This window comes from Lathamus discolor, chromosome 3 (assembly GCF_037157495.1).
Source record: "Lathamus discolor isolate bLatDis1 chromosome 3, bLatDis1.hap1, whole genome shotgun sequence".
NCBI classification, from domain to species: Eukaryota; Metazoa; Chordata; class Aves; order Psittaciformes; family Psittacidae; genus Lathamus; species Lathamus discolor.
Window position 1 is genome coordinate 23,086,862 of NC_088886.1, and position 12,319 is coordinate 23,099,180.

The 12,319-nt window shown below is 40.2% G+C and overlaps 1 protein-coding gene across 6 annotated transcripts in view; it reads right to left on the minus strand.

The window, feature by feature from the left end:
- The window catches only part of SOAT1 (sterol O-acyltransferase 1), a 30,411-nt gene that overhangs the window by 14,492 nt on the left and 3,600 nt on the right, over window positions 1–12,319 (minus strand). For 5 of the 6 annotated variants that reach the window (XM_065674087.1, XM_065674084.1, XM_065674085.1 and 2 more), the window contains exon 3: window positions 4,257–4,315. In XM_065674087.1, the coding sequence (XP_065530159.1) occupies window positions 4,257–4,315 (59 nt within the window). Of the gene's footprint in view, window positions 1–4,256; window positions 4,372–12,319 lie in introns of all 6 variants that reach the window. The other variant, XM_065674086.1, reaches the window with a different exon arrangement.

The following is a 12,319-nucleotide window of genomic DNA, read 5'->3' on the forward strand; positions in this document are numbered from 1 at the left end:
TTTTTAAGACTAGATCCATTTAGGAGAAACTTAATAAAAACGTTCAGTTACTTATTTCTGCAGAAAGTGCTGCAGAGAACTCTGGAAAGCTTTTTGCTGCAATGCAAATTCTCTTTATATGCAGAAAGGATCCTGACATTTGCACAGTGGCTTAAGTGTTATTCTTATGACAAAAAAAAAAAAAAGTAGGCGAAATGTATTTCCTCTATGAAAGAAAAAGGCAACATGTGCTCACCCTGCTGCAGCAGGACCTTTGGGAATCTAAACCCCCAAGATCTCTGGCACTTCAGAAGACAGTGATTTATAAGACTTCTGAGAATTCAGTTCCTTAATGCCAAGTTCTCAGACACCAAATGGCTTTCCCAATACTAGAGCATAGCGATGAAGCATGAACGAAAGCTAACCACTGAGTTTCTGAACCATAAGCCTTTCGAGAATGCTTTGGCGCATTCTCAAACCATCATCTTCAGCACAGGAAATCGGCAAGTTTCAAGACATTACTTCAAATCTATGCATCCTGTGTTCTGTTTTTTTCATGCAAGTCCCTCCTAGCAACGTTTGACCATCCTTTTGCTTGGAATTTTCAACTGGCCTCCAGATTCAAGGTCCAAGTTTTCCTACATGATATCTATCATTTCATCTCATCTTCCTAATGATTAGCTGCTTTAGGAACATGTCTGCTTCCCCAACCACCTTCAGAAGTCCCAACTGCTACTTACTTCCTAATCTTTAAGGCTGGAATGTAATAAAACCAAGAAATTCATTTTCAAGGAGAGAGGCTGGAAGTTGTGCACACAAAAGTTTGTTTTTCCCTCAAAAAGGCATTTGTGACACTTGAGCTCTTTCATCAGTAAGCGTTTATGTTTCAGTGCCTAACATTTATGCTAAAGAAAGACACAGCTGCATTGTTTTTTTGCTTAAAAAGAACAGGTAAAAGTCTGAGAAAAGGAGGAAAAGACAGTTAACTGAAACTGCATCCGTTAGCTGGAGCAGGGATACGTTTGCCTCTCATACAGACCTCATACCACAGCTATGTTTTAAAGGGTCTGTTTCCACGATGGACACTTGTCATCCATGACAGATCCTTCACTTTCCAGCCATGCTTGGATTGGTTTTGTACAATAGATCACAAAAAAACCCCAAAGCTAAGCTAAAAAGCTCTCTTGAGAAGCAAAACTTACAGATTAACAAAATACGTTAACAGATGATGTATTCTTACAAAATGCTACTGTGTAATGTAACAACAGCCAAGTAAGCAAGTTTCACTCTGGCAGGAGATATAGATACACATAAAACCAGAAGACCCTGAAGTGAAGATGCATCAGAACTTGACATTCCTGCTGTATCATAGCGGTCAGATCCAAAGAGATCTCTTGAAACAGAAGTCACAGTAGAAAAAGCAGATTAATATTTAACTTAATAAAAACATTTTTCCCCTATTTGGCAGCTGCCAGTATAGAATAAACAAGCTTCACCAGTGCTTATTGAAAGAGAAGCTCTTAGGAGTTGGCTGCTCTTTGGTACCATTTTTCTGGGAGGCAGAGGATTGCCTCTTCAAGAGATGTGGACTTGTTTCTTTAAAAACAGAAGGGAAAAAAACCTGAGTAGTTTAGAACTACAACCTGTAACAGAAGACAGCTGGTGCTCTCTGGCATAGCCTACTTTTACAGCATGCATGTACATCCCTACCAAAAAAGTCAAATAGAAGTTTCTGCTCCTCTTGGAAACCTAAAATTTCCATGTTAAACAAAGTACTATTCATTCCTACAAACCCTTTTTTTTTTTTTTTTTTTTAAGTCTCTCCCCTTTTTTCAGCCCAATCTCCTCCCAGCAAGTTTAACAGAAATTATTTCCTTCAACTACATCTTCCCTTTAGTCAGCACTCTGCTGAGAATGTCCCCTCCTAATACAACCCTCCAGGGCTGATATCAACGTACATATGTTTAGATTGGGTATGCAGGGCATCATTTTTCATTAGATTAAATAAAATATAACCAGAGCATAGGGCCTATAGTAACTGTAAAACTGTACCACAAAACTGCACAACATATGCTGTATTATCAACTATTACTTTTGCCATTCAAAGGGCAATCTACTTGAGCAATTGTCAGAGTAACCACTGGTGCTCAATAAACCAAGTGCATTGCACCCTGCCACCAAAGAAATGAAACTAAAGAGAACATGCTGCCCACTAGCCTTCACTACACCAGGGCACAGATGGACACAGAAATGTGTAGAAAAGCCTCTTCGTAGCTTCTCCCAATAGACAGCACTTAGCCAAGTTTCCTAAAGCATGCCTGAAGTCAGACAAAGAATCGGGCACATCCATATAGCCGTCACCATTAAGTTTTAAACAAAAGAATCAGATTGTTACAAAACCAAAAAGGGGACAAGTATTAGAAGATTGCTATGCCATAAAAAGCAGAAGCTGGCCAGTAATTGGTCACAAGTGAGAGAAAGTTAAGAGAAGTAACTCTGTACTTATAAAGTTGCAAAAATTCCCCAGCATTTTACTCATTCTAACAGATTCCATAATTTTAAGTCACTGAAACAACATCCAGCCGTGACCAACTGACAGAACACACCATTCTCAACCCAGCAAATAGATGAACAAAGGACTAGATTTTCAGACCAGAGTGCAAATGCACTGAAGCATCCTGTGCATGAATAACACCTAGCACCTACAAATCCCATTTAAATCAGTGGGAGCTGTCAGTGACCAGCACTTTGCAGAAGTCAGCATCTGTCTAGACCTCTGACACCCATCCTCTAAGAGGTTTGTGGTTAACCTTTGTTCAGTGGTTCACACAGCAAAATGGCCAGACACTCCAGGACTTTTGCAATAGAAGGAGGTTTTTACTCAGCCTTAGAGCTATTACTGTAGCTTTGGGGCACTCAAACAAATTTGCAAGCTGCTTAAGTCTGGGTTTAAAACCTTAAGTCCCCATGTTTTGGGAGAAACTTCAGCAATTAAACTGCCACTGACCCTGCTGGTTTTCTTCCATCCTCTTTCCAGCTAAGAAAACATTATCTACAAACCAGAATGTCTCAAAGCTGGTGGATAGAAAAAAAAAAAATAAAAATTTAGAAACAAGAGACAGTCCTGGAAGGAAAGAAAAAAAAAAATAAATCCAAGATCAAGTTGTCCCCTTGCACCCAACCAGTGTTCCCTGGAACTTACAAAGCAACACGTGCTTACGAGTCAGAGCTTTCTTGTGCAAGCATCTTTTGCCAACATAGTGATTTGCAGTGGCTGTTTTGTCTGCAGAGAAAAGATATGAGGCTTGCTCTATCACGCCCTCAGTAAGAATCATTCAGAGAAGACAACACACAAAATAGAATTCAGAGCTGACTATCGCTTGAATGGGCTGAATTTTAGGAGTTTCAGCACAAAAAGCAGTACAACCTTTGCAGAACATATTTAAATACACTTTAGCTATATCTGTTATAAATTATACACCACCTACAGAGGTGGAAAAAAGAAGACTAAAACAGGAAAACATCTCAAAGGTTCAAGATATTTTTCTTTGTCTCACAAGTCGACTACTCCCTAAAATTCATATAAGGCTGGCACAATTAGATTACTTCATCTTATCATGGAATTCTCTGCAGTAAAATGAAGTAAGAGAACAGGACGATTTGCCCTGAAGAACATGTGTGCTACGAAACAATGGTTAACGAGGAGGGTGCAGTTCATTGTTAGCTGACTTAATTTAATTTGGGCATAAATCATCTTAACGTACTCTAAGACGATGGCAGCTCACAGAAACAATATTAGAAATACCCAGCACTATTTAATTTGAGGTTATTGCTCACTGACAACAAAGGTGGGACCAAGACTCAGGAAGGTCATCTCCATAGCCAGGGCAAGAGAAGCTGTGGGATATACACTGTTTTTTATTCAATGGATAGCAGGACACAGAGCATTTTAAAGACTAAATATACAAGCAGGCTAGCTGATAATCACACCACCAAACTTTGCAGTAAGGGAAGTTCCATTTTATTTACAGGCCTCAAAGTTCATTCTTATCTTTGGGCTTCAACCTTCAGGGTCAAGTAAGACAACTGCATTTGATAATACTGTCCCACTTGTGCAGAGGAGAGGAGGAGGAAAGAAAGAGGGCTGTATAAAAGTCATGGCATTCAAGCTATGACTGAATAAAGGTATCTGTGTTCCAGGACTAGTGACTCTCCAAAAGACATTCAGGGTCGATTATCCCGCTCCTCCCCACAAGCAAACACTAAAGTGTATTTACCTCAGCTTCTGCTATTAGCTGCATTTTCCTTGTTATCACATGGTCGACATCAACCCGGCCTAAGGAAGGAAGCAAATATTTAACATTTGCATTTTCAGTGATGCGAGCTTCATGTCTGAAAACACAGAAAGCACAACACACTTAAGTCGCTGATTTTTCACTTGCTCTTCTGACTTCTAGTAAGGTTCCAGTAAGTTCAAAACAAAGCTGCAGGAAATTCATGAGCTATGACCAAGTATTTTAAACAGCCATTTAGGATCACAGCACTGTAAGGCAGTCGACAGCTGATAACATGCCGTATTTTCAAAAGCTTTATTTTCAGCAATTCTACAAATCTTCCCAAGGTCCCTAAACATATTCAGCCTTGAAGCAGCAATAAAACAATCCTTCGAAGGTCATATCCAAGTGTGTTGATCTTTTATCAGAGCTTTATCTTAGGCATAGTGAAACAACAAGATCAAGTTGTCTGGAGGTCTCTACACTGCCAATGACAAGGCAGTCAACGACTGTAAAATACCACAACCAGCTTTGAAGACAGGCTAAATGGCAAGTTGGAAGGTTACCCTGTGTTCAAACCTGGCTATTCCCCCTCTTTTCATCCCCCCAGGAGAAGTGCTAGATAGTTAGACTGTATTCTTCAATATGTTTCATTACTTAAGCAAACAGCCAGGTCTAACCACACTACGAACATCATTTGATTCTTATCATTACTAATGCCGCTGGCTAATTTTAACTCCTCAGATAACCCCTTTCTTTTGCGTAAAGAACTATACAGATCTGAGATGCCTCTGTTATACCAAGAGGCACAGCATAAACAAATTAGACATTTCAGACTAGTTGAATTTCAAGACAAGGTTTGTCTAAAGTGGTGGTAGAGTGCTAGCAAGCAGCTGGCTTTTCACTTCAATAAGAAAAACAAGGAAGAAAAAGTTACTTAAAACAGTCTTGCACATGAAGGAAAAGTAATATTAAGGCAGCAGTATCCACCCCCCAAAATACTAGTCAGAGTGAAAAGACAGCAACAAATCTTGTCTTGTTAATGTCCTTCATCAATTATAGCTACAACAGTACTTTATGCAGGAACAATGGCTAGCATTACAACTTGCATGTTCAGTTTCTAAGTAGCATATTTCAAAAAAGAAGGTACTGAACTGCTTCCTTAGTAATATTCCAGGGAAGCATGAGCTAACAGATTTGCCACAGATTTGCTAATGTTGTGTTGTGCTGCTGTGTGACAAAACAGACTTTAGCAATATCAAGGCTCATAACACAGCCTCCTTGTCTTGTCCTTGTATATGCACAGCCTATGCACACAAAATGCAGCATGTTGTTTTCACAGGAATGAGTACTTCTGTAATGCACACTAGTCTGAAGGTGCTCTTATGAGCAACCAGTTATAAGATGTTTAGACAGACCTGCTTCAGAGATGACTCCAATTCCCATACTGGAAAAGAGATAAATGAAACAAGAGACTTTGTCTCCAATAAAACTATTCTAGGTTGTTAGCATCAATTTCCTTGTCTATAAAAACTGCTACGCAAGCTATAGACTTAAGAACAAACCAGCAAGAACAATTTATTACTTAGAAGCCTTGCAATGCAACAACAAACATGGAAACTGTTTAACACCACCAGGTTTTGGCCCCAAGCAAAGATACACTTTTACAAACATAGGATCCCTGGTTGCTAATCATCTCACCTCCAAGTCAAAAAAAAACCCCAAACCTCAGCGTTTAGGCTCATCATGCTGTTAAACTCAGATTGTGTTCTGCAAGTGTAAGGTATCACTACAAAGTGCCCTGTCCCACTCAGCTCATGCACTTTGCTTGTCTCAAATGGATTCTTTCCCAGTTCACTAAAAAAAACAAAACAAAAAACAACTAACCAAACAGGTTGCTGCACAAGCACAACTCTATCCCCTTCGTATCACCTCAACGGCTCTACGCCCTCACTGTCCGACCCCACAACTGTATTCACAGCCCTCGCCTCCCATTGCTACTGTGCTAAGAACCACCTTGCACCCACCTCCTAGAAAGCAGGCCAAGCAGAGCCATTGAGCACACAGCACAGCTAACCTTTCCCTGAAAAAAAAAAAAAAGAAGACGTATTTGTGTCTCTTATTCAGCTGCCAGTCTCCAAGGCTATCAATTTTGCTTAAAGCTGTTCAATGCGGCCAAAGAGAACAGCTAATGAGGCTTAAGGGACTGCACTACTTTCTTTGTGAGCTAAGCTAAAAATTAATAGCCACTGCTTTGACCATGTATTTCCTGTCAGACCTTGCATTCAAAGCCTCAGTTACTGTATCAATCCAGGAGTGGGTCACTGGAAACAAAACATCCTTTTTGACTTACAAAGCCTTAAGGATGGATATAGTTTTACAGATACCTAATGTACAGCTTTAAAGGTTGTACAGGAAATGAGGCCAGTCTCTGACCTGCTGATATTGTAATTGCCAAATTGTGTGCAGTGTCCTTCCTATCACTTTATTCATGCACACACTAGTGTGTATGCACAGACTAGACTAGACACATGGCATCCTTTAAAAGGTTTTAAAATCAAGATTTCCATGTCTTTAGTATATGCATCTCAAAGTAAACCCACAAGCTTACACACCTGTAAGCTTGTTGCTTTTTCCAGAACAAAAAGCCTCCTGTAAAAGAAAACCCAACAACTTGTTCTGCTGTGTTGCATCACCCCATAAACCCAAACTGTGTCACAAGGCAGATACCAGAGAACATGTCATCTTCTTGAATCATTCATCTTCTATTGTGCAAGCTGCTACTTATGTTCTGTGAGGTCATTGTAGAATAGAATCACCACATGATTTTGAGTCTAAAAAGAATTGCACACTGCTATGAAGTCCAAATCTTCATTTTCCTTTGACACAGGCAATGAAGACTCTTATCACTTTGGGTTTGCAATATCAATACAAAAATGAACTCAAGACTGCACAGGACAAGCAAGCACACCTTAGCATTTAAAACAAGATGGGATATGTGTTAAGAAAACAGGAAATATAGTTAAAGTCGTAAGAAAAAAATGTTCTTTGAAGACTTGTATGAAATAGTAGCCAATTTCACAGTAGACTGAAGCAGGGTTTGCTTTGAAATAGCTTTGCTCAGAGAGAAGTTTTAACTTAGTGAGAGTTGTGATCTGTTCCTATCAGCAAAGGCATCGATAAGAGATTTAGCTGACCACTTGTGTTGGGCTTGTAAAAACTGATCTTTGCAGGATGCGACACCTCTGCACAGCCCAAATTCCAAGCAGGTTCAAAAGTTGGAAGAAAAAAAATTGAGCAATTTAAATGTAAGTTTTGTTTCCCTAGGAAACCAGGCTAATAAACAATCACCTGAAGACAAAGCTTTTTACTGTTGAGAACTTGAGCAACTTTAGTTTCATAAACGATTTTCAAACTACCTTTCTTAAAGGATCTTGCTGTCCCTTTTTCAACCTACTCCTGTGCACATTATAGGTAAATGATACGAAAGATGACTAAAGAAGCATCCCATTCCTATGATCTGCTAGTGTTGCAGCTTAGGATCCAATAAAAACAGCTCCTACGTGAAAAACTAGCCTGCACTCTACTAAGAAAGCTTTCAAAAATTAACCGTATTAAAAAGAATTAATTTTATTTAACCTCTACAGTCTGCAATTACCACCAAGGGCACATGTGGGAATAAGTCATTTGAGTAAAACTGTGGCTTGTGTGCAGTTACAGTCCCAGGCTGTAGTGACTTCACCAGCCACAGAAGCTGCCTGCAGCCCAGCACTCTGAGCCATTGCCACTCAAACTTTATTTCTGTGTTGTGACAATAACCTTACTATTGAGCAGTTAGAACAACCCAGGGAGACTACTGCTGTATAAATCCCTGCACTGCATTCAAGACAAAAAAATGCCTCTTTGCAGAAAAGCTAGGAAAAGCACATGACCAAACTTCATTTTGCCACATGTGCTTCAAAAAAAACACCACTTCTTGGAACATCCAAGCACACCACTCACAGTTCAGAAACATTTTCCCCTAATGACCTCAGGATCTGTTTAGTTTCAGGATCTTCATGGAAAGTCACAGATACAAACTTCACCAATAGCCCTTCTCTAAAAGGGTTTAAAAATATTACCTTCATTATTTCTTGATTGGACAACTTACTATTCAAGAGGTTAAAGCAACGTAGGCAGAAGGATTTCATTACTGTCAGATGCCTGGACTCAAAGACTCCCTCTCTAAAAACACTAAAGATGTTATCTTAAGGAAAGCAATGTTAAAGCCAACCTAGCACAAGGCTACTGTAAGGAGGGGAAGTCTTCTGTATCTGGTACAACCTATTTTAATAATTTGATGCTAATAAGCCTTACTCTAACTTACGGTAATTTATGTGGCCATTCAGCAGATAGAGGCAAGTTATGACTGGATTGCTCCCAGAACTCATCTGGTCTGCTTGAGGAACACATAGGCCATAGGCAAGTGCACTGCAGCTGGGCAAGAAATTCAGTTTTAAAAGTCTTTTCTGCAGGGACACAGGACCCAAACAGCCTCTTCACTAGCAGAAGAAAACACTGCATTCTCTACATCATGCCACCATATCCACAGGCTCTTCACAAGATACTGCGCAGTCTTCAAACCCACAGGTTGCAAAATATCAGAGCCTAGAATCATCAGAATCCAGCTAGTCTCAGACAAGACTGCTCTGTTTGATCCATCTCCTGGAAACACGTCCAAAATACTCAATTCAAGCAACGTAATCCCAATTTACTAATCTGTAAGAAACAGCCTGTTGATAGAATGAATGAACTCTTACTGTTGTGAGTCAGACAGCAAACCCTAAACGCCTTCCAAATTTCTCTCATTGTCAGAGCTCCCTCCTCCTACATCTATCAGTAGGCACATACAGTTCACGCAGTGTCATGAAGTTTGCACTGAGACTGATCAATAGTAACCTCTTCAGTGGAAGATAATAAACCCTTTCAAAGATTAGCATTACCAAACAGGCTTACACCAAACAAAGATATGCCACATAGTTTGTTTGCTGATCAGTCTCCAGAGACACTTCAAAACCCTTTCTGATTTCTGAGGAAACAAGGGTAAACTCCAAAACCATCAGTTTACTGTTTTGAATGGTCTAACTTTAGTATTTTAGAGGCACTCAGATGTGTGCTTAAGAGTAACAGCCTTTCTAACCTTTCAATATCTGCCCATGCAGTTTCTATTATGTTAATTCAGGTAAGTTTTCCTGCAACTGGTACTGCCCAGTATCTATATCCCCTTAGAGCAGAACAGTTTCATATTTCTTTATGCATCTCCACCTGAAAACACGTAAGACTAACCTTCCTAAGAAGGAAGCCCTTCTTTTGACAAGGGATTATTGCTACTTAGATCACCTGCTGACTCTATCCCAGGACCAAATTAGCTGTTTAATTATGATACTGGAGCCAGTTCAAGGAAGAGAAGTGATATATGAGACTGAAGTTCAGCTACTCTGTCAAAGTGAAATTATAGCCTGAATGTTTACAAGATACAAACACATCACGGGACAGAAGGATTCTTCTGGCAATCTCAAAGCTGCCAATATTTCCACACTGCTATAAATTTGGGGGTATCTGAGTACAAACTATTCAGTCTCAGAACTCAGGCAATGAGTCAGTCTTCAGAAGCACTGGTGAGGCAAGAAAAAAATAATCAGCTAAACTATACAGATGGAATAATCAGAGCAAACATAGCTCTAAAGCCAACATACAGGTTAAAATTATTCCTCTAAACCATTTCAGATCTGCCAATGCATTTGAGTTTTAATGAAAACAGGATTGATGGCCTAGAACTTTCTGTAGAAAGTTCACACACTTCTGGAATCAAGTCAGTTGGCCTTCGACACATTAACTGTTTAGTTAAAAAGCTGATTGTGTTTGCTTATCAGGGAGGACCAGGGGTTAGAAATCACATTAGCTATTTAGTTTTTCCTACAGAAATAATTACCACAAAGACAATACCATACTTACTTGCATACAAGACACTTGACCTGGCTGGAATCCCCTGACTGCAATAAACACTCATCTTCTCTAAAATTCTGCATAACACCCAGTAGTGTGCTACCTTATAAAAAAAGATGTTGCCAGACAGCAGATAATTAGCCTCATGCTGCAGGGCTAATGCCTTAGAAACAGCTATTCAGAAGTGAATAACTGGGACAAAGGAAAGCAAGAAGTCAATGGTTACTTCTGAGAAATGCTTCCACCTCAGCTGTGTTTTCACAGAAAGGCCTACCTAGTTATGCAAGCATGTTGGACTACATGAAGAGGCCACTATCTGGAACATGTGAGCAGTTCAACTCTGTAAAGCTCCAACCTTTGTGTCACAGAGTCGCTGATCTAACTACGGGGCAACTTGGGACCAGAGGAATGCATCTTCCTCCCAGACCTATAATGTGGTCAGGCATCAGATTTGTGCCTCCTACTTCCCTGTGGCATTTCTATTGTCCCCATCACTGAGCTGAGCAAAGAGTCTACAAAAACTAAAGTCTTTATGACACTTCCGCTGAAATGGCAGCATCTCTGGAAGGTAAAAGCTACATACTCTTAACTAACCAGGATCCCTCCCTGCTGCCCCTCACTGCAGTTTGCACTGTATTAAAACACACTGCACTGTTCAAAGCCAACCCAGCAGGCACACATACACGCATGAAAGCTCAGTACACTTCCAAGAGATCTACCCCAGAATGTTTACTTGCTACACACACACACAGTATTTCACCTGCAGTGACATTATGCCACGTCTCGGAGGCATTACAGCGAAAGGCTTTTAAAGACAGGCACACCCACCTATAAAGTGCTAATTATCACAGCTATATTTATTCTTTACCAACAAGCTTGCAAGAACTCAAATTCATGCATAACAGTTAAGGTGTTTCCATACATAAAAAGGTCTGCGTCTAAACTCATCACAACCGTTTTCAAGTAGCCATCAACTACAGGCAATTTTCTAAGAACAGCATTAATGGCACAGTCCCATTTGATTCAATTAAAATGACTGTACCACCAACAGCTTAACACCCCAGTTCTCCAAGTAGTTTGTTGGATGGCTTTCTTTCCAATCTATTTTTTTGCAAAAAGAAATCTGACTTGTCCTAAACTTAAATTTCCTCTAACTCCTGTTTCAGTGGACAGTACTGTGAAATACTGACAATATTCAGAAGCATACCAGCAAAAATTCTCTCCTTGACCCACTGGCACCAGGGTTTTGGAACTTATACTCACATGGCACACTGTTAAACTAGTCTAGCTTTTTTGCTTATTCTGTCTTCCAAAGAAAAAGAAAACAAACTGCAATTTCACTGCTAATCTCCTTATCACCAGGCTGGAATGTGCTAGAGCATAACCCAGGAATTTTAGAGACAGACACAGCACCCACAGAGTCCACAGGCAAAACTGCTCATGCTGCCACACAACTGTCCCTGCAGCTCAAGCGACAGGACACAGGCAGCAGAGACCCTTCCACAAAGCCAACTATAAGCCACATAACTTTTAAGGTAACCACAATACAAATGAACACAAACCCAACTGTTTATTGCTCTATTTTACGGCAGCCAAGGTTGAGCCTGGATAGAAAAGAGTTGTTCTGACATTAACAGAACCCCACAGGAACAGAGAATCATTCTTTGTGGCATCCTACCTCCACTTGTCTGTCAGGATGGAGATGCTAGGTTGGCACGGATGTTAAAGACACTTGTGTTCAATCCTGAGGAAGCCACATACTTAATGCTTGTAAAGGAAGCAAGGTGAAGCACCCAGAAAAAGTATTCACCAAAAAAAGTGTTTATCAGGATTATTCAGAATTGCTGTCAAGATGCATTTGCACCATTTACAGCATTAAAGCATGTCCTCCTCATCACACACAATTGTCCTGTGCCAGCTAATCACTTTCTTTACGCTAGACCCCTGAAAGCAGCACACAGAAGAGAAAGTTTTACAGGACAGCACTCCCAACAACCTATACCTGCTGAAGATGTGCAGCTGGTACACAGGGAGCTCCACCTTGGCAGCCTTCCTATGAGCAGAAACATTGAAATGAAAGA